The sequence below is a fragment of the Pleurodeles waltl genome, chromosome 6 (assembly GCF_031143425.1).
Source record: "Pleurodeles waltl isolate 20211129_DDA chromosome 6, aPleWal1.hap1.20221129, whole genome shotgun sequence".
NCBI lineage: Eukaryota > Metazoa > Chordata > Amphibia > Caudata > Salamandridae > Pleurodeles > Pleurodeles waltl.
The window spans coordinates 935904340-935928352 of NC_090445.1; the positions used below are offsets into that span (position 1 = coordinate 935904340).

The 24013-nt window shown below is 43.6% G+C and overlaps 1 protein-coding gene across 2 annotated transcripts in view; it reads left to right on the forward strand.

Annotated features, from left to right (window-relative positions):
• DPYSL4 (dihydropyrimidinase like 4) overlaps window positions 1-24013 on the forward strand; it is a 164647-nt gene that overhangs the window by 129142 nt on the left and 11492 nt on the right. For both annotated transcript variants that reach the window (XM_069239749.1, XM_069239750.1), the window contains exon 13: window positions 13529-13700. In XM_069239749.1, the coding sequence (XP_069095850.1) occupies window positions 13529-13700 (172 nt within the window). The remainder of the gene's footprint in view (window positions 1-13528; window positions 13701-24013) is intronic.

The following is a 24013-nucleotide window of genomic DNA, read 5'->3' on the forward strand; positions in this document are numbered from 1 at the left end:
TTTGTCGTTTTGCTCACCTCCTCCGAATACATCCTAATCAACGACCTCACCTTCCACCTTGATAACCACAATGACCCCAATCCCACAAACCTCAAGGACAACCTCTTAACACTCAGCCTCAAACAACTCATCAAAGTCCCCTCCCAGAGCCAGACACATTCTCGACCCCATCTTCTCTGCAGGGAACAACATCACCATCTCTCACAACCTCGGAATGCCACTGGACTTACCACATGTGCATCCACTTTAGCTTCACAAAGAACACTGCACGCCACTATGCCCCCTGCCTGCGCACCCTCAGCTGGGGCAAAGTTACAGAAGCATAACTCACCAATGCTCTCAACTACCCGCCCCCACCAGACGCAGCAGACCCTAACAAAGCCGCATGCAATCTAAACCACTGGATATAGAAATGTACCAACCATGTAGCCACCCCTAAGGGAACCTCCAGGAAACCAACATAGCAAAACACCTAAATGGTTTACAGCAGACCTTTAAGAATCCAAACACTTCTGCAGACTACTGGAATGGAAATGGAGGAACAGCAAATCAACTGAAGACTGCACAGCCTACAAGAATGCAGTCACCATGCTTAGTCCAGTCAATAATACATATAGAATATTGAATTTACCAAGAATCACAGCTGCACACTGTCGTGAAGAACAACTGAATTAAGAGATACTACTGGTCTTCAGAAAGAACCTCAAGACTTGGCTGTTCGACCAGTGACCCTCCCTGGCCCACCCCCCCTCCCACCCCCCATTCCCCCCCCCCCCCAGCGCCTTGACACCCTCATGGGTGAGTAGCACGCTCTACAAATTTCTTTGATTGATTGATTGAAGAGATAGAATTTGGTATCAATTGTTTCTAATAATTTACAGAATATTTACATGTCTATTTTTCTAGAACTCTCCTTTCTCTTTATGTCAGTATAGGAAGGGTTTCACTTAAATGCAAACAAAATCTGCACGGTTGCAATGCCAACATGCCTCCCAAGTCTAGGTCACTTCAAAGCTGATTAGCAGCATTTCCATCTTTCTTGCATTCATGTGTTAGAAGTAAATTATATTCTATAAATCCTAATTGGCTGAAGAGATGACCTACTGCATAGAATGTGGATTATCAGGTATGTATTTGTTTCTTTTAGAATGATGGTATTTTTTCAAATACATGTACTTTAGCAAATTGAAGAGCAGGGAAGTCATTTTGGGGTAGCCATTGGTACCAATTGTTACGCCCTTGTTGCTGCTTTCATTTTTCCCCATACACCAAACACCATATTTTCAATATTTTACATCTCAACCTTCCCATCATTTCTTAAATAGAAATCAACTTTCAATTTACAGGAATGAAAACTCAAGCCCTGTTTAAGACAGACTATTAGTATTGTATTGAATGTGTTAATCCACCACACCTCCTGGCATTTTAAACTTTTTCCTAATCTATCCCTTGAAAGTGATGGCATTTGTGCTAGTATTATTAACTGACATACATTATGTTGAATTTCTCTCAAATGCCTTATCAACATTTCTGGTGTTTCTGTTGGATATCATACTTACATTTGCATATCCTTATTTTAACTTTGAATATGGTCCTAACTGCATGAATCAGACCTCAAGTGAACAAAGTACAATATCCCTTATTGAGGTATTTAACCATTAGCCAATGGCAAGTCAGGCATAGAATCTGCAATACATGGCTATTCTCTTATTGTACTTAATGAGGATATTTAAGAAATTAGTTACATAGTCAAGAGACATGATAAATACTGTTTACAATCCACAGACTGGGATATGCCTTTGTAATTGGGGTGGGACAGTTGCTCTTCTCTTCTCCCTCAGAAGTATATTGAATGCTATAAAAAGCCATGATATAGTCTGAATTACCCTAGGGACATGGCTGGCGCGTCATGGAGTAGGAAACGTTCACCAGAGCCCCAGCCATCTTGATGCAGCAAGCACCATTTGTTAACTTTAAACATCACAGATATTATTGCAGCCTTGCATATAATTACCCAGTGAAGAAAAAAAAGGAAATTTTGGAATGGCAACTGATGAGACCCAAAATGGAGAGTGAGGCCTGATTGAGTAGAGCTAAAGTGGGAGCTAGTCAGATGAAACCCCATGACCAAAGACAAGCGAGTTACTCACACAGAGAACATGGAAGAGGCAATGATGAGACTCAGTAGGACAGGTTGCTTAGCTTTTGCATGAAATGTTTGTTGCACACCAAAAGCCTCTGATAGATGTGGTCAAGCTAATTGGTGGTTGGTAGATTTCCCTTACGGGCTTACAGCAGGGAGAAATGAGCTGTTCCATTGTAACGGTCTGTGCAGAAGAAATCAATATGCAGGCCACAGTGGCACATCTGCTGGCTTTTTGCACAGTGCTCTGGCATGTGGTTGAGGTGTCCCATGTTTTGAGTGTAAAAAAATGACCTGCGAATTGTGCCTGAACAGATTTCAGAACAGGGGAATCAGTGCCCTTCACTGTGACTCATATCCTGCAAGAAACAAGACATGGTGGCCAGAAGAGGGGGATATGAGGTTGATGCACTAAAAGGATACACACCTGAAGGGGATCAAGGCCACTGGACATGGAAGCCAGATGGGGGAGAAATAGGGAAAGGCACCATGAAATGATGCAGACCTGAACGAGACAGGGAATTTGTTAATACCAGCTGACGTCTAGCTTTTGACCAAACTGCAGGTAATGCAGCCCACACAAACTTCATGGATCCCTAGTAAGCATAAGACTGGATTGGAATAAGGTAGAACCACCTCTCAATAGCTAAATAGTGCATCCTAGTGAGACATGAGACCTTGACACTGAACATTATCATAACCCTTTCTGTTTGAACATATTGGGCTGGACTAGGAGATCTGTGTTTACACTGCATTCAGTGTCACATGAGGCAGGGCCAACACGGTGCTATAAGAGCCATGGAAAGTCATGTTAATAGACAAACTATGCTCCGCTAGGGACTTCAATAGACTTCACTAACAGAGTACCATGCATGCACCAAATGAGGATGGACAGACATGAAAAAGTGCTGTTGCTCCTCAAGCATATCAATCTTCAGAGAAGCTTGATTACATCATCTCCGCCACAGTAAGTGCTAGAACTTAGTATAGACACTGTTGTGGTGGACATAAGTCTCCTACAAGGCAAAATATAACACATAGGGTGATAAAATATTAGGACTCCGTACAAGACATCATGCATTAGTTAATGCTGCAGAAACAAGAAACTGATTTATCTGAAAGAATGAGGAATTTGGAGTACAGAGCAGAAGAATCGAGTAACTCATCTGACACTATAAAATTTGCATTGTGGGCCTACCTTAAGGGATGGAAGGAAACCAATCGAGGAAAATGGAGAAGTCTGTTTGACGCCACTCAAAAATGCCCTCACAGATTCAAATCTGAATGATACAGACAGCAGTGGCAATTTAGAAGGGAGATATGCCTCTTGAAATTGCAGGAGACACTGCATCTGATTTATCATGCAATGGAAAGACGACTGAAATCTTAGCACAAGAAAAAACAGACCTTCCTTAGTTTACTGCTCATCCGGCAGCTGACCTCTGAGGAACCGATGCAACATTCTCTTGAAGCACAAAATAGAGCCTCATACCGAAGTACCGCTGCTGAAACTGTGTGCCCTACATGGACTGCGGGTGAGCTCATTATTGATGCATAGGTTTTTCTGTATGGGCAGGAAAGGACAGCTGGAGAAGGACATTATTCACAGTGTACACACCCCGTGAGAGCTCCCTTCGCTGATGAGGGAAGGTTGAATGTTACCTTCATTTTTAAATGGGTGGCAGACTGAGGCATTGCTGTCCTGAGGAGAGAGAGTTGAGGTCTGACATGAGAGCTTCAGAAAGAGTGGGGGGTAACATGACCTCGGACTACAAACACACATATTGGTGCATCTATTGTTTAAAGTGGGTAAGGGCACAAGAATGTGGCTACTATAAGGCCTTGCAACATATGACTAAGACGAATAGGAAGTTATTGAGGGACATATGTAACACAGTCTCTGGGAAGGAGTTAGACGAGGGTGATTGGAAGAAGGCCCAGGGGATCCCACACAAAGTTTCCTAGAAACCCAGGTTTAAATACCTCAGGCTAATTTCTTAATTCAGACATACATAACTCAGTGATACATTAAGAATATAACATTTGCAACAACCACCTTCAACTGTCCTAGGTGAGAAAACACAGATGTGGTGTAGGGGCACCCAATTGTGATAGAGTATTGAGAGGATATTACATCACAATAATTAATGGGAGGGAAGGACTGTGTTTCCAAGTTTGTTAAGACAAGAGCCTCACCCCAAAGGAATTAAAGATGGTAGTAGCTTTGTAGATTTACTATTACTGGCAAAGAGAGCAACTGATATGACATGGAAATCACTGGTACCCTTTTATGTGACACAATGGCAGAATGCAGTAAATAAATAGGCTTGTTGTGATCGTATGGCTCTGCTTAGAGAAGAGAAGAGGGGAGAATGCAGGAAGCCCACCACTGAATTACAGGACAAAATATTACCAAAACTGGAAGCAGAAAAGGGAAATAATGACAAAACCCCAAAAGAGAAGATGCTGTCTCAATTTAATACAATGGGTGACTGAGGACAATGAAGGATAGGATGAGTTTCAGAATAGAGGGATGCCGCAGAGAATAAAAGCCAGGTTTTGTACACAAACACCCTACAATGCTACAAAAGCTGATACAGCTTAGGCCACCCTCATTCATGACCACAACAGCATAATCAGACTTAGCAGCAGCAACAAACCTCGAGAAAGATGGATGATCTTGATGATGCTCTGGGCCCATTTTTCTTCTTCCAACAATCTTTTTAGGATGCTAGCAAAGTAAAGGAAAGTCAAAATTATCCCTTTGATTCAATTAACAGTGTAACCTATTTGGTCACACAATAAATGCAGGAGGTGGAGGATACATTTCAAACGTTTATTACAAATTAAGGGCCAAACTGATGTAAATGAATCTCACAAACATGCTATATAAGTAAAAAATCACTAAGGGAAATTTAAGAGTCGAAAGACATTAAATTGAATGAGGAAAAGACATACAAGAATTTAAATTGACGCTATACAAAAGATAAGAAACAGAACCTGATAATCATTAAATAAATTGCAGTCCTCTTGCCTAATCATTTGAGAATCTAAATTAATCTGAGTACCCTAAACTAATCTAAAGAAAAATCCTAATTAAGTTTCAGGAAATATTGGAATGTGTCGGCATAGAAGAAACCTTAGTAGAAGTTCTGATAGAGAGGTGATGCATAACATAAAGCCACACAAAGAAATAAAGAGTAGAGTGGTCTGTACCCCTCCAAGTCTCCAGGGATTCTGCTTTTTTCAAACTAGGTGAATACCAATTAAACCTACAGAACCTTCGCAAAAGCCACGTCATCAACACCAGTAGTTTTCCATCTTCTGTGTACAGTTGAAATTGTCAACTCCCCTCAAGTTCTCATCCCACAAATCGAACATCAAGATGACCTTGAAGGTTTGCCAGTGTCTGGTACACAAACAGGAGTCTTTTCTTCTCAGTTTGTCAGCGCTCCTTGTCTTTCCCAAAGTATCCTCCCATTCCCACTATCTTCAACACACAATGGGGGTCATTCTGACCCCGGCGGGCGGCGGTTGCCGCCCGCCTGGCGGGAACCGCCAATTGGCCGCTCCGCGGTCAAAAGACCGCTGGTGCCATTCCAACTTTCCCGCTGGGCCGGCGGGCGCTACCCAAGGTAGCGCCCGCCGGCCCAGCGGGAAGGAAGCCTGCAACACTGAAGCCGGCTCCGAATGGAGCCGGCGGTGTTGCAGGCGTGCGACGGGTGCAGTTGCACCCGTCGCGCTTTTCACTGTCTGCTAGGCAGACAATGAAAAGCATGCTGGGGCCCTGTTAGGGGGCCCCTGCACTGCCCATGCCAGTGGCATGGGCAGTGCAGGGGCCCCCAGGGGCCCGAGGACACCCGTTCCCGCCAGCCTCTTCCTGGCGGTGAAAACCGCCAGAAACAGGCTGGCGGGAAGGGGGTCAGAATCCCCAAGGCAGCGCTGCTTGCAGCGCTGCCCTGGCGGATTCGCCCAGCCGGGGGTAAACCGGCAGGAAACCGCCGGCCCCGGTTTTCTGACCGCAGCTTTACCGCCACGGTCAGAATGGGCAAGGAAGCACCGCCAGCCTGTTGGCGGTGCTTACGTCATTCGCGGCCCTGGCGGTCTTTGACTGCCAGGGTCGGAATGACCCCCAATATTCCTTTCAGGAACTATAGACTCGCATAGACACACCTGCAAAGAAAGAATATTGCAACACAAACAAAACTCAATGTTGAAGGTTAAACACTAGAAACCAAATGTTTCAGGCCTTTTGTTATCCTAACTTAGTGAAAGATTCAATGCACATTTGAGATACAACATTGTACGTGTATCTTGCATTATAAATGAAACCTAGAATTATAAATGAAACATGAATATATGCAGTTTCATCATAGTACCATAAACAGAATACATAAATATAAATGTGCATGAGTACTATAATTCAACATGTCAAAGTCAAACATAGGAACACACTTATATATGAACATCTAGGCCCATATTTATACTTTTTTAGCGCCTCATTTGTGCCACCTTTTGACGCAAAAACAACGCAAACTTGCAAAATACAATTGCATTTTGCAAGTTTGTGCCGCTTTTGCATCAAAAAATTACGCAAATGTGGCGCTAAAAAAATATAAATATGGGCCCTAGTCTTCTACTGTGAATGCACTTTCAGTAATACAATTTAGGTACTCTACATTAGTAATGTTAAGACACACAATATATGTATTGTCCATTCCATTGTTATGACACTTCTATAACGCATGATGGTGCAACCAAAATTATGTGTCACCAGTCTCTAATGTTGAAATTTGATTCACCTAATCACAACCCACCTAGGTTGATAGATGGTTGTTTGTTTCAGTTGTTCCATTAGTTATAATAACGCAGTCTATAAAACTGTGCTAGATACATATTTGCAAATGTAATACGAATATTTGTAACATTTACTTTAGATGCCTGTGCTACGACTTACCCAAGTGCTGAAGCAGTATATCCGGTGTGATAAAATCAAAAATGTAGGTTCTAATAAAATAAAAGCCTGAATTTTCTCTTTTGAGTCATTGCAAGTCTCTGCTTCTTTGCCTTTTAAGCCACTTATCTATTGTCATTGAAAGGTTTCTGCTTCCCATGAATCTCTAGCTTCTGCTATATTTTTATCTAAAGGAGTAGACTAAACAGGTTGTGATTAGAGAAACATTTACTCCCTACATGGAAGACATAATGAACACGAAAAAAGGCCCACAAATGAAATGGTTCGGCAAATATATGTAGGCACATATTCCACCATTACCTAAATGACCTCTTTATTTTTGGTCGGTGCACTGCTATATTCCTTCAAGACCTCCGCCATAGACCCCTCCCCCATGTGTAGCAGCAGCTGCAAACCTTTAACAATGAAACAATAATAAACTGTGCTTTGTTGTTAAAGGGGAGGGGCCATGGGGATGACGGGGACCTATCCCCCCTGCATGCCGCCCGCCCCTTTACCACACTGCGAGCCATGACTGGAGAGGATAAGGCCTATTTGAGTCAGTCTGAATCGTGATTGATCATATATCCAATAGCAGAAAGTAAAAACCGACGACTGTGAACTTAAACTGATAAACATACACCTTAAAACAGTTTTAAGTAAGTATCAATTCTGTAAACAGGGAAGCCGGCTCCATATATAATATTTCTAGTGAAGCTGGTACAGATAAGCCTCCTTCTCTTGAGGCTGAAACTATCTCTGAACATTGAGATCAGCGTTTAGGAGTTTGGGTGCTGAACAAATAGGCAATGAATTCTTGTCAGAAGTGAGGCACGCAGGTCGCAGTGTGAACTGTTGGCTAAGTGTGGAGTACTCACTGCAGATGCTGCCTCCACTTCCACTTTTCATTTTAATGCAACAATATACTGTATTTTTAAAACACATTTGCAGCGAGCAACACTTTTGAACCCTAGAGCGCACTAATTGCATGAGCTACGGATGGCGGTCTGTGTGCTGTTTCACTCGCCTTCCCACCAGACTCCGACAGATCATTCTGCATTAAATTCAAACATTTAATGGTTTCTGGCGTCTGACGCTGCGCTCTCAAATGAAAAAAACATTGCAAGATACTGATGAATACGTTTTGAAGGGTACACGGAAATTTCGACTTCATTGCACCACACCAATCACATTGCATTTCTTAGAAGTAGAAGCACATTGCCAGTCACTTTATCCGCTTCTTCTCTGTGTGCTGCCCTCAAAAATACACTTTTTCATTTATATAAGTAAACCCGCTACCAAGATGTCCAAAGTCCTCTGGCAAAACAGTAACTGCCCATTAAAGGCAACAATACTCCTTGAGAGTTAGGCAATTTATTTATTTAGGTATTCACACTTGACATCGTGCGTGCGTCGTTCAATTAGTATATCATTTTTATATAAAAACGTATTTCAAAAAGATCTGAAAGCCCTTAAATTATGTCTTTAAATTGAGAAGGTGAAGGTGTTAGGATGTAAATACTTCCTTCAATTTCAGCTATATTTGGCAAGTAAAGATCTGTACTCTCTAGATGACCTGACCCCTGGCTCTTAGAACCAATGTCGATCAAGATTTTATACGAGGGTAGCAATCAGCAGTGTCAGCTTTGTATAAGTGTAAACATTGTAAAGGTAACTAGCCCTGTAAATTGCCCGTTTTGAGAACACTTTGATAGGATTACATGTGGCCTGGTCTCTGATATTTTGGATCTCATGCAGGAAATTCTTTTTACTGTTCTTGTTCTTACAGAGATGCGCCTCAAGAGAAGCGCAAAAGCAGTCTTGCTCTTATGATCCCGCATAGCATCTCTATCCTATTTAAGAAAAAAGTTGATAGTAGAAAAGAACTTAGAATTACATTCTTTTAAACTCTGAAAGGTGGCAAAGTCCTTATAGCTCACTAAAAATATATATCTCATGAAACATTCTTGCACAAAATACGTATGTGTGACTCAACACTGTTGGGCTACACTTTGATTATAAACTTTTTAAAATTATCAACAAGATTTATATGGGTGAAATTGCAGACCTAGTGACAATCATGAGTAGCTCAATCTATAACCACTGGTTATAGAGTCCACTGCCACGGAGAGTATCCACCAGGACTCCACCCACGAAGAAGCTCAGAGTCCGGCCGTGTTAATAGTTCATAGTTGACGAGAGAGAAGCAATGACTCGCTCATTGTGATCTTTGATCTATCTAGGGCCATTGACAATATTAATTTTGTTGGATAAAATGAAGGTAGTAGTTATGTAACTCAGTTTATCCATTAACTAGTTTTGATTTTCCCTTAATGGTTCGTATTGATTAATTTGAGGTTTCTGCCAACATTTTAGTGCAGTCCACAAGGCTCATACATTTCACCACTTTCCATGTTCACAAGCTGTCCTCCCACGATCTTTGTACCTTCAGTGGACTACTTTTTTATACCTTTACTCATCATGCTTGATTTACACCACACTGGATATTATGAGAAGGACTATCAAACCATTTGACGTTGGTATAATGTTTCACAAGTTTTGGTGGATGCCAACAGGGTGGCAATGAATTGTAATAAAACAGAATCAATCATCATGAAATCACAACATATCTTTGTAAAACTAGTGGCTGAATACACAACTTTCCTTATAAAGAGATGGCCAATTCAGGTTTCTTAAATTAGACCCTGAATTAACTTTGACTCAATTTGCAAACTGTGAGGTGGTGGCTGTAGTTATGCTTGATGTCCCTATGTAGCACCCAACCATTATTGCATGACGAATACAGGGCAACCCTGGCTCACTCTAACATTGCTTCCAAATTAGGAAACTGCATTTGCCTGATCTCGCGCTTTCATTAAAGCTGCAGAAACATAATAGTTCAGCTGCAGGAACAGAAGCCATAATTCACAGGAACAGTTATATCACCCCAGCCTTGAATAATTAACACTGGTTCCCTGTTCCAGAAAGAAATATTTTCACATGTTGAAAATGTATCATAAATGTATCTGCCATTGGTACAGATTCATCTAATGGCACTTTTATCGGTGCACACCTCAACAGAGAACATTGGTGAACCTTTGAAGGCCTTTAATTTAAAACTAGATTTTCCATTCAGTAAACAACAATCTGCCATAGGATCTCACACAGGAACTATATTGGGTGGCTCTTATGAAGAAACGAAATATGCTCATGTTAGCTCAATGTTACCCTTATTAGGAGAGGTTTCAGTCCGCTTATCTGGTAGTGTCCCTGGTAGTGCTTGGATACCAGTTATTCACTTTGGTCGCTCCACAATCCAAATTAAACTGATCTAGTTTGAAGCCACTGATCTCCATCGTAAGGACATAGAAGTGAAATATGCACGCAGAAGGTGGGAACATATTGATGTGTAGCAAATCATTGGAGAATTATCTTCATTTTTTCAGCTTTTGTTTCCAAACATTTACCTTATGCATTGGCTCTTATGCCAGGAAGGAGTGCTTCTTCATTATGACTTTAGTCTAGGCTCTAGCTGGAGCATGGCTCTGCCACCTGGAGGAGTAGAGATGTCACTAGAAGCCAATGGACACCTTCAACCCAAGACAATGGAAAACAGAAGTTGATTGCTATCCAACCTGCTACTCATTTTATCAAGATCTCAAGGGGGGGGGGAGTTAAAGACAGAGTAACCAGTCTTGAACCTGTGCCCTTGGATTTTTTTTTTAAATGGTCACATTAGTCCATTGATCCATCAAACCTAAACTTTGTCATTGGTTGTTACGTACTGAGTAGAGGTTAAAAATGCCCATGTTGCCAGGTGCTGCAGACCTCTAAGGAAGTAGAGCGCCAGAGTGCAGAGATGTCATATATGAAATAGCCGGAGGTATTGCTGTATTGCTGTATTGAGGGTGTTTGTGTCGTAGAGTAATTGGGAAAGGTAGAGCTGCACAATGTAGCTGTCTATGAGCTGAGTTTTAGTTTGTCATTAATATTCTTAAAATATGTATTTCGGTTTTATATAGAAAGATTTATTTATAGTCTATTATTATCTTTGTTGCTTCTGGTAACAAGATTGCAAGCTAAGATTTCCTTGTAAACTATAGGTAGCTATATGTGGATAATATAGTCTTCAGGGAACTGGGAGTTAGAGTGGAAAACAAGTACGAAAGGAATACACAAGACTTCCCCTAGGCTATTTAGATGTAATTAATATCTCTTTTTTTCTAGACTAAGGAGCATATTTAGGAAAAGTGGCGCTGCATACAGTGCAGCGCCACTTTTTTGCACCCTTAGCACCCTCCTAACGCCACCATGTGTGCACCGTATTTAAAATAGGGGACTAGCATCAGAATTTTTGACGCTAGTCTGGAGCTTTGCTGGATTAGCATAGAAAATGTTGACACTAATCCTGCAAAGCCCATTGAGGCCCATTGTAATCAGTGGTGTGCCTCCTTTTAACGCCTGTTCGGAGTAGGTGTTAAAAGTGCCAAAAAAAGAACGCAAAGAAATCTCTTAGATTTCTTTGCGCCATTTTTTGCCCCCCCCCCCCTCCCCCCTCAATGGGGGAATGCCTCCTTTGCATACATTATGCGTGGTGCGGCATAATGTAGCACAAAGGGCATGGCGAATTTGGCCTCCTTGGGCAACATTAGAGTAAAATAAAATGTTGTTAATGTGGCGCAAGGAGGCGCTAAGGGCTCTTAAATATGCCCCTGAGTGTTGAAGGACACACAACCTTTGTATGCTCCATTTGAAGCTATCAGAGACAAAGGCATGCATAGTTACGAAGGACAGCTTCGAGATAATTGTTTTTAAGATGTCATTTTTTCAAGATGAGGAACTGTGTGCACATTAGTTGGTTAGTCTGTAAATAGCACATTTAAAAAACTGACTCTCTTATCCTCTTTTCCATCTTTGATGTTTTATTTTTCCAAAAAAGCGCCATCACAATTATTTAATCTGCCTACATTGGGTTTTCATTTTTTTCAATTCTGATAGAACTCTATTCTCCTGTTTTTATTCTGCCAAGGTTCTGTAGTTGTTGCACCAGGAATTAAAACACTGAAATAACAAATGGTCAGTTTTCTTTTAATCAATCTACATTTTCATTTTTTTTGTAAATGAAGTAAACATATGCTGCGTACTGTTAGAAGACCTCTATGAGCAACTATTTAAATGCTGTTATTGAACTATGCATAAATGTCAAATTGTGTTGTGATAAACAATTCGGGTTTAGTGCCATGCAAACATCGCAATATTCGTGTTTTTTCTCTTGGGATTTTGTGTGGGTGCTCCTGCGATGCAATGCAATTTAGCACTGGGCCACACTAAGGGGCATATTTACAATCCCCTAGCGCCACCTTGCGGTGCCCTAGCGACATTTTTTATTTCGATATGGTGGAGTTAGGAAGGCATTTCTCCCACGCCCTATTTACAAACTGGAGCAATGCTTGCATTGCACCACTTTGTAAACCCTTGATTCACATAATGCCTGCAGCAGCTATAATGTATGTAAGGGGGCTTTCCGATCCAGGGAGGCCAAAAAAAAATGCGCAGTGAAATTTACAACATTTCACTGTGCCATTTTATCTATCATTATTAATGCCTGCTCAGAGCAAGCGTTAAAATGATGAACCCATTGTAATCAATGGGCCTCCCTGTGCTTTGCTGCAATAGACTCAACATTGTTGATGCTAGTACAGCAAAGCGTCACAATAGCGATAAATGTTTTGATGCTTTTGTCCTAATGACACGGCACAACCATGGTGTCACTAGGTGGGGAAGGAGCGACACAAGAAAAGTGGTGCTTCAGTACTGATGTGCCATTTCTTGTAAATATGCCTGCCTCTATCTTTTGTGTCATGTTGCATCACTTGAGCAACTGCAATAGACGTAACACATGTGAGTCAAGGCTCGATAAAGGTAGATCTTAAACCGGAGTACTTTTTGCAGGCAGCACACTACTTTTTAAAACCTGATCCAAAAGCGTATTATTAGTTATAACACCTTGCAAAAAACCTTTTATGGAATTAACATATTATGGCTTTACGGGAGGGCACCCTGGAACAGACCATAACATTAAGTATTAATGATATGAATGAAAGAAACCTTGGCAGTAACTTTTAACGACTTTTTCATAACATTGCATAACATTTATCTTCTACAATTAGTCTACTCTAAATAAAAGGGTCACGTTAACTAATATTTGTTCTATTTTACTGCTACCGTACATGTTCATATTAATGTGCCGGGCATTTAACATCAAGGGCATGCAGATATATTTTGGTTCTAATTTCACCGTATTGTGTCTACTCAGAATGTTGTTTATTTTAAACGCAGGTAGTTAATATTGCCAATAGATGCCACATTTAATTGATCTGTATGATTGCATCTAAACTCAAATTTACTTGTGTTTTTTTTTTACACTGAAGCTTGCTGATGTGCGTGGTGTTCCAAGAGGACTTTATGATGGGCCAGTTCATGACACGACTGTCACGGTAAACTCAGGGGCTGCCACACCTACCTCCCGAATAGCACCGTGTCCAGGCAAAATAGCAACACAACCTTGTCGTAACCTGCATCGATCTGGATTTAGTTTGTCTGGTAAGCAAAGTATAAGTATTAAGATTTATATATATACATAAGTATATGTATTCTTCACACGGAATTGAGTGTTCATTCAAGGTACGGCTGCACAGAAGCAGGATGCAAACAGCTGTAAAGCCAAAAAATGGTCCAACTCTCACAAGGTTCGGTGCTCTTTGATTTATTCACAGTGTCAAATATCGCCAACTCACCCCCTCCAACAAACAAAATTGAAAGGTACTATAGATATGAACAATGAAACATGTCATAGGTATTGCAGAAGTTTCGTTAAAATACAAGTCTATAGTTTTTAAAAAGGTAGGGCCTGATTTAGAGTTTTGCAGACAAGGCAGTTCCGATGGAATACCTTATCCACCAAACTCTCAGTCCACCCGCCTTATTTAGAGATGCGTAGACCTTAAGTTTTCCTATGACAGAGCTCTCAATTGGTACTCTGGAGGGAATCTTCCTCCAATGACTTGACAGAGTAGTGGCTGCCGGAGAAAGAACATTACACCAACCACCATGTTTAGAGTGGAGAGTATAGTATCTTTTTTTCTCTCCATCACTGTAAAAAAAAAACCTGGTGGCGTGGGACAGAAAATAAAATAACCCTCACACCCTCTGAGAAACCTGCCAGGGTGTGGAGGCCATCAGTTTTTTTTATCTGGAGAACAAGAACTTTGCAAAAATTTGGTAAACAGCCATCAAAACCGATGGTGGCAGTCCACCAAGATTTTTGCATAATGAAAAGAACCACAGTGACAATGGTTTCTTTTAATGTACAGAGGTGGCCGCCAGGCTGTCAGTCATCTCTAAACTTTTTTCCTCTTTCTATGTGTGCTGTGTACTTCATACATGCTAGGCTGGCCGAGAGGGTGAACGAGGCGGAATCCTTCCTGATGTCCCTGTGGGCGTTCATTGTCTCTGTGCAGGATCAACTCAAAAGCTTGCAGAAGGAAGTGTGCTTCCCTAAGGCGAGGGTGGAGGATGGGGGGTTCCCCAAAAAGAAAGAGAGTCCCAACACAGAACGCTTTCTTGAGGAATAGTTATCCCAAACTGTTTTGGCCAACCGTGTCCCCAAATTATTTTCAATAGAGCAGGCCCACCGCATACCTGCCCGACTGCCAGATGCCCCGCCGAGACCCATGATTGCATGGCTCCGCAATTACAGAGACAGAGATTTATTTCTCCAACTGTTTTGCACAAAAAACCTAAACACCCCCTAGCCGGAGTACACAGCAGAAGTACAGCGTCGCCATAACGACTTAGAAGTAGTGAAAGCGAGGCTGCGTGACCCGGGCCTAGCATGTGCTCTGCTTTTCCCCGTGAAACTTAAAGTGGTTGATAAGGACACTATACAGACACCATGGGCTCTCGAGAGCTGGAATGTGATACCATGAAGGTGGTCACAAGGGGTCACTGCATTAAGACATCTTGAGGAGAGGGGCCTTTGCCTCTTTGCAGTGTGCTAGAGTTCGAGGGGAGGATTTGTGCCACAGAGTGAGAAGCAGTAACAATGACTGTTGCTAGTATGCAATTATGGGATCTGCAGACCCAATACAGGGAGGAGTCGCAACGCCTTACTAATATTGATTATGGGGCATCCCTGGCCTGTCAGCATAAGGACGGCTACAAGCTGGGCCTTATGTTGGTGTGGCTGCTGCATTCAGCCACTTCTAGGACTATTATAGGTGCAATTAAAACCCTGGAAGGCACTGTTGTATCCTCCCAGGCAGAAATATGTAAGGCTTTTGCACAGTATTATGAACGTCTTTACTCCCCAAGCAGGGCCCACCAGATGAGTCTATTAGGCAATATCTTGCTGAGGTCGTTATCCCAACTTAGACCCCTCCAGACACAGGAACTCAAGCAGCCTCTACAGCTTGAGCAAGTGCGCACTGCTATATGCCAGATGGCCTGGAACGAGACTCCTGGCACGGACAGGTTTCCTGTTGAATTTTATGCAGCATGCAGTGCAACTGTTATCCCCAAACTGATTGCTGTTTATAAAAAGGAGCACCAGCAGGCCAGTCTTCCTACTTCTCTTAGAGAGGCATTGATAGTGGTTTTACCTAAGGCTGGCATAGACCCCTTCAGATGGGCTCTTATTGCCCTTTATTGATGCTCAATATCGATTATAAAACTCTTACTAAAGCCATGACCAATCATTTACTCCCGCTGCTGCATACCCTGGTCCACGCAGATCAACGTGAATTCATCCCCTAAAGTGCTACGTCACACAACACGCACCTTTCGTACCACGTATTTGACATGGCCACTCAAATCAGGAGGTTCCTTGTGGCGATCTTGCTGGATTTCCAAAAAGCATTCAAAACCTTTCGATAGTCATATTTGATGTTGGTCTTGGGAGCCATGGGAGTGGGCTCAGAGTTTCTGGGGTGGATCAGACTGCTGTATGTGGCGCTGCGGGCAAGAGTTAGAATGGAGTGCCAGATCATCAGGGTGTGTGGTATAGGTAGGGGCACCTGACAGGGTTATTCCCTCTCCCCTGTGATTTTCGCATTGGCCATGGAACCATTGGCAGCCCTTCTGAGAGCAGGGGGTCCCAGCTTGGGGGTTGAGGTGGGTACCCAGGTGCACATGGTATCACTATTTGAGGATGATGTTTTGGTCTACATAGGTGATTCGGGGTGAGATCTCCCACCATTACACACCCTGCTTGACCACTTTGGGGTTATGGCAGGTCTGCCAGTTAATCGGGGTAAGTCGTTAGTTTTTCCGTTCAAGCATGCAGAGCAAACAGAAATAATGGAATTGCAGTTAAATCACTTGCCATGGAGGAGGGAATCTTTTTGCTACCTGGGAGTGAATGTATACCATATAGATAGAGACCTACTGAACGGCAATCATGGCAGAACCCTGACATCACTGCAAAAGTTGGTGGGTTTCTGGACACAGCTACCATTATCACCCATGGGCAGGGCCTCCATTGCAAAGATGTTGCTATTACTGCATCTGCCCTATTTCTTTGCAGCCATCCCTGTGATCCCAGTCGGGGCCTTGTTCTGAGACCTATGAAGCTTACTATCAGACCCTATATTGGGAGGTGTATGTAAATGGTTAGCAATTAGTGCACTTCAGTGCCCACTCCTAGAGGGAGGGCTAGTGGTTCCAGACCTTGAGCTCTATTTTGCAGCAGCACAGCTGCAGTGGACCATGAAATGGCTGGCAGGAACAGAGCTAGTGAGGGTCATTACATTAGATCTGTTCTAGGTGAGACCAGTATATTGGACTGGCTCTTAAAACCGTGACCCCCACCGACAGACAGCAGCAGGCTGGTGTGCATTGCAAAATTATGTTGGAATAGATTCATACAGCCACACCAGGCCGTTCCCCAAATACTAACCAATCTTGAGCATGCCTACAATGCGGGCACTACTGACAGCACACAACGTGGGGCCTTGGAGAGACATGGAGGTTACTCACATGAGGGACTTATACACAGACAACAGGTTGCACATCTTTCGGGAACTACAAGACAATAACGGACTGGGTGCTGGTCAATTTGTGGCTTACAACGCCCTTTAATTGGTGATTAGGGTCACTTGAGGGGTGGAGGGGGATGCTCCGGTTACACACCAAGGGCTACACTGTATGTTGACACATGGACTGGACTGCAGAGTGATCACAGTGCTCTACGCAGGGGGTAGGTGGAAGGCGTGCCTTGAGCTGAACTTGAGGCTAAAGCAGCGGAAATTAGCACTGGAACATGTGAAGCGTGTGTCATGCAGTACCCGTCTGAACTGTAACCAATTTAGCTACTTGCACCTCACTTATTTAACACCATACCAACTCCACAAAATGTCCCTAGGGATGGCTTTGGCGTGCCCTCAGTGTGGACCTCCCAGCACCACTTTTTTTCACATGGTATGAAACTGTCCTCCGCTCCTACGTATATGGGATCAGGTCATGTAAATATCTCTGAAATAATAGAGGTCCAGATAGTACCTCACCCACTATTCTGTCTCCTGGAAATCACAAAGCGTACAAAACGTAACAAACACTATCTGAAATTCCTAGACCTAGCCATGATGCTTTTCAAATGTCTAATAGCTATGTCTTGGAAGACAGCGCAACTGCCCGCTATCGTCTGCTAGCCCAGGGCAATGCTCTGATGGTCGACCACAGAAGCTGACGCATTCACTCATGATCTGCACATTAGAGGGAGACAAGGAGTGAGCGCCAACTGGGATGTATATGTGCTCCACTTGCAGGAGAAGGTGTTGACCATTACTTAAGATACTGCGACTAAGGATGACAGGGTAAGAGGATTGATGGTCATATTCCAGAGGAAGAACTGCTCCCCCTGATAAACCCACATGTATTGTTTATGATGTGCCCTGAATGATCACCTGGGGCTATTGTTTTCAGGCATACCATGATATAATGCTCCCTATGAGCTGGCCCTCACGGGGATGTCCAAGAACACCTTAGTACTCACAGCCTTTTCGCACCTCATCAGCGACACACTACCATCATTAATGATTGCTGCTGTCACTCTCAGCTACCCAGGTTGTTTAACGGTTTGCAGGTAATTGTGTTATACGTTATGCACAATTATGCAATGGTTCTCTTTGAAGGACATCCTGATAGTGATAGCTTGTCAATAACACTCATTTCTTACAGTAAACATGTATTTATACAAAGCACATTTACATACTTTACACACTTGCCATACACCTTGCTTTTATGTTGCAAATGCATTCTGATTGTATCTCTGCCCTTGATTGCTATGTAATGTGTGAAGATAATTGAACTATATCACTGCTAGTTGTCACACATCGAATAAGGTAAATAATTTAATATTTTCAAAAATATATATAAATACATTTTCTTGCATTGAAGACAGTAGAGATAAATGGCACACTTCTACAAGCATTCTTCTTAAGAAATAATTTGAAAATTAAGTGCATTAATTCTTCACAGAAAATAACAACTTGGCTTGTGTGTGTTTGTAGTCCAACACACAACACCAAGGAGCACAATTTAAAGTGTTTAGCTGGGTTTAACTGGGTTTGCATTTGCACACAATAGACACTTGTATTCCACTCTTTTGCCCTGGTGATTATATATTCTCCAGTATTTTACTCTGCTCCCTCTGCTACCAACATAGATTGTTTCACAAACAAATCAAGATAGCAGGAATCAAATCAGACCAGCTTTATCTGTAAGTGAGGCAACTAAAGCAGTGCAGGAATTGCCAGAAGCCTTGGTATCACACACCTAAGAATCGTGGTTGTAGGTCTTTTAATGTGTTTCTGCCCCCAAAATAGTAAATCATCTATGAGTTTAAACCACAGAGTATACTACTATACTCACCTAGAACAGACATCCACCTACATTTTCGACTGCCATTTTATGAACTTTAGGTGCTTCATCTTAGGCATCAAATTTAACATAAGTGAGGACTCAGTGGTGTGAGTATCCGGTGATAGCCATATAAATACAAGACCAACGATCACCCACATCACAGGAGATTATGTTTTTTCATAAGCACAGGAAGGTTTCGAATTAATGATTGTAGCCATTGAGCCCATTCACATGCCAGACCACCAAGGATTAATAACTCAGGACACATTTACAAGAAGCAGTGGAAGCTACCAAAAATCTCACCTTTAAATATCAATGCAGTATTTGAAGGTGTTAGTCAAGATTCGAATGTTCAATATGTGATCAAAACAATTCCAGAGCAACTTTTCTACAGTGTATGTTCCAAAATGCTTGCAAGTAGCAATCAGCAAGCACAACACAAATCAACAACCAGATAAGTTCTTTCCCTTTGATCTCAAATATAAGCTTTAATATATGAACAACAATGTCAGCCATGGATTAAACAATATCAGCGATCAAAAGAAAGATAAGAGAACTTTATTAAACCATGCACACAAACCTTTAGGTATCAGCCCTATTAGGTGTGTTCTGCCTTTCAAATCCGCTGCATATTTACAAAGTGGTGTAATGCATTTCTACAGAAGATACCTGTAAGGAAATGCCTCCTTGGCATGGTTACCCCCTGACTTTTTGCCTTTGCTGATGCTATGTTTTGAATTGAAAGTGTGCTGAGGCCTGCTAACCAGGCCCCAGCACCAGTGTTCTTTCCCTAACCTGTACTTTTGTATCCACAATTGGCACACCCTGGCATCCAGGTAAGTCCCTTGTAACTGGTACCTCTGGTACCAAGGGCCCTGATGCCAGGGAAGGTCTCTAAGGGCTGCAGCATGTCTTATGCCACCCTGGGGACCCCTCACTCAGCACAGACACACTGCTTGCCAGCTTGTGTGTGCTGGTGAGAACAAAATGAGTAAGTCGACATGGCACTCCCCTCAGGGTGCCATGCCAGCCTCCCACTGCCTATGCAAGTATAGATAAGTCACCCCTCTAGCAGGCCTTACAGCCCTAAGGCAGGGTGCACTATACCATAGGTGAGGGCACCAGTGCATGAGCACTGTACCCCTACAGTGTCTAAGCCAAACCTTAGACATTGTAAGTGCAGGGTAGCCATAAGAGTATATGGTCTGGGAGTTTGTCAAACACAAACTCCACAGCACCATAATGGCTACACTGAAAACTGGGAAGTTTGGTATCAAACTTCTCAGCACAATAAATGCACACTGATGCCAGTGCACATTTTATTGTAAAATACACCCCAGAGGGCACCTTAGAGGTGCCCCCCTGAAACCTTAACCGACTATCTGTGTAGGCTGACTGGTTCCAGCAGCCTGCCACAACCGAGACATGTTGCTGGCCCCATGGGGAGAGTGCCTTTGTCACTCTGAGGCCAGTAACAAAGCCTGCACTGGGTGGAGATGCTAACACCTCCCCCAGGCAGGAGCTGTAACACCTGGCGGTGAGCCTTAAAGGCTCACCCCCTTTGTTCCAGCACCACAGGGCACTCCAGCTAGTGGAGTTGCCGGCCCCCTCCGGCCACGGCCCCACTTTTGGCGGCAAGGCCGGGGGAAATAATGAGAATAACAAGGAGGAGTCACTGGCCAGTCAGGACAGCCCCTAAGGTGTCCTGAGCTGAAGTGACTCTAACTTTTAGAAATCCTCCATCTTACAGATGGAGGATTCCCCCAATAGGGATAGGATTGTGACCCCCTCCCCTTGGGAGGAGGCACAAAGAGGGTGTACCAACCCTCAGGGCTAGTAGCCATTGGCTACTAACCCCCCAGACCTAAAACACGCCCTTAAATTTAGTATTTAAGGGCTTCCCTGAACCTAAGAATTTAGATTCCTGCAACTTACAAGAAGAAGAGGACTGCTGAGCTGAAAACCCCTGCAGAAGAAGAAAGAAGACACCAACTGCTTTGGCCCCAGTCCTACCGGCCTGTCTCCTGCCTTCCGAAGAAAACCTGCTCCAGCGACGCTTTCCCAAAGACCAGCGACCTCTGAATCCTCAGAGGACTGCCCTGCTTCAAGAAAGACAAGAAACTCCCGAGGACAGAGGCACTGCTCCAAAAGAACTGCAACTTTGTTACAGAGGAGCAGATTTAAAGACCCCTGCAAATCCCCGCAAGAAGCGTGAGACTTGCAACACTGCACCCGGCGACCCCGACTCGACTGGTGGAGAACCAACACCTCAGGGAGGACCCTCCGGCGACTCCGAGACCGTGAGTAACCAAAGTTGTCCCTCCTGAGCCCCCACAGCGACGCCTGCAGAGGGAATCCCGAGGCTCCCCCTGACCGCGACTGCCTGATCCTAAAGTCCCGACGGCTGGAAAAGACCCTGCACCCGCAGCCCCCAGCACCTGAAGGAACGGAACTTCAGTGCAGGAGTGACCCCCAGGAGGCCCTCTCCCTTGCCTAGGTGGTGGCTACCCCGAGGAGCCCCCCCCTTGCCTGCCTGCACCGCTGAAGAGACCCTTTGGTCTCCTATTGAAATCTACAGAGAACCCGACGCTTGTTTGCACACTGCACCCGGCCGCCCCCGCGCTGCTGAGGGTGTACTTTCTGTGTGGACTTGTGTCCCCCCCGGTGCCCTACAAACCCCCCCTGGTTTGCCCTCCGAAGACGCGGGTACTTACCTGCTGGCAGACTGGAACCGGGGCACCCCATTCTCTCCATTGAAGCCTATGTGTTTTGGGCACCTCTTTGACCTCTGCACCTGACCGGCCCTGAGCTGCTGGTGTGGTAACTTTGGGGTTGCTCTGAACCCCCAACGGTGGGCTACCTTGGACCCAAAACTGAACCCTGTAGGTGGGTTACTTACCTGCAAAAACTAACAATACTTTACCTGCCCCAGGAACTGTGAAAATTGCACTGTGTCCACTTTTAAAACAGCTATTTGTGTTTTATGTGAAAAGTATATATGCTACTGTAATTATTCAAAGTTCCTAAAGTACTTACCTGCAATACCTTTCAAATGAGATATTACATGTAGAATTTGAACCTGTGGTTCTTAAAATAAACTAAGAAAATATATTTTTCTATAACAAAACCTATTGGCTGGATTTGTCTCTGAGTGTGTGTTCCTCATTTATTGCCTGCGTGTATGTACAACAAATGCTTAACACTACTCCTTTGATAAGCCTACTGCTCGACCACACTACCACAAAATAGAGCATTAGTATTATCTCTTTTTGCCACTATCTTACCTCTAAGGGGAACCCTTGGACTCTGTGCATGCTATTCCTTACTTTGAAATAGCACATACAGAGCCAACTTCCTACAATACCTAACAAAGTATTTAGAGTCTATCACTATTACCCTCCAGCCTGTGTGAACCCTAACTTTTAGAGGACTCCCTCCTTACAGTATCTTTCCATGGGTAAGCGGATAGTGCCCCCTCAACAGATCCTAGGGCACCTCCTCAGGTCTCCTCGAGCTAGCATATATGAGTTTCAAACCTGGATATGGTGTGATATGATTACTAATGGAAAAGGCCCAAAGCCCTCCAGCGTGGTGGGAGGACTGTACTGGAAGAACCCCTGATAAGGTGTTTATAGGGTGGCTTCTATTTCAGATTGAATAACATGTGGGTGTCATTCATATTACTTATCATGCGTTCCATTGCTAATATCGTCCACAGTCATTGATAACATTGGTTTGTTGCTGGGCCTTCCATTTTCTTCGATTATGAACCATTGTTAGTTTTAGTTTTGTGGCTCCTATGCATCAGAGGCTTGTGTGTAATTCCTGATTTGTCATCACCCTCAAATTGGTATGCTTAAGGCCCAAAAGCATTGCCACTGGTCTGAAGGGGATTGGGTATCTCAGTACCTCCTGCAAGAACTTCGAAAAAACTGCACCCAAAAATAGTTGATCCCTGGTCACCTAAGTGGAACGCATGCTCAGGCGCTCTGCATCCCCTCCAACATCTGGGAGAAGCGCTATGGTACACAGGGTGTAGCTTATGTTGAGTTTAGTGCCAGCCATACCAAACCTTATGATGTCTTTTTTCCCTAATGTGTATGTCTCTACTTAATCTGTCCTATCACTTGGTGGTGCGCTGTAGGCCCCAAGGGCTGTTCCCACTGCCTGTTGTAGGTAGTGTGTCTTGACGTACATGAAGCTTATTAAAAGCAGATATCATACCTCAGATGCATATAAGGTGGGAAAAGGTTATTTTAAAAGGTGGTTTAGCCCTAGTGGCCCTAGCTCAGATGGTGGAATGTGTCAAACAAATGTTAGATCTGAGCACAGCAATATCTTTCAGATTCTGGGAGCATAACTGCACTTTTGAAGGCTTTAGTGACTCCATTCTCATACATGTCTGAAATCATGGTGCATCATAACTCCCTTCACTCCCTGGAAGGCCTGCCACCCCCCATTGCAAAGGTGAATGTGGGGTTGTAGTGGATAGGCATGTAAGGTGATTGGTAGGTAAGCTGGCCGCATGACTCCACATTCATGTCCTGTGCCCTGAGGGTGATAGCCAGTGGGGTGCTAATGGGGTGCTAATGTATGCCTTGAGGGGTCTGTTATGCCTATTCAACCACACCAGGACCACACCAGGTCCCAAAGGGATCTCTGTGTCTCGGAATCCAGCATGGACCCCTCTGCCATTACACACACCTGAGCCACGGCACAGTAGTGGGGTATACTGAGGGCCACCACTCTTCCCTGCTCTCCAGGCTGTCATGAGTTTCAGCCGGAGTCTATATGCTTTGCACTTCCAGATGACTCACATGAGCCAGCATTGGGTGTACTTTGAAAATGTGGGAATCTAGCCATATTGGGAGGGCCTGGAAGAGGTATAGGAGGTGGAGGAGGACAGTCATTTTTTACTGTGTTAATTCTACCAAGCCAGTAAATTAATACATTTCCCCAGGACTGAATGTGTGCCCTGATTGATGCCATCAGGGTAG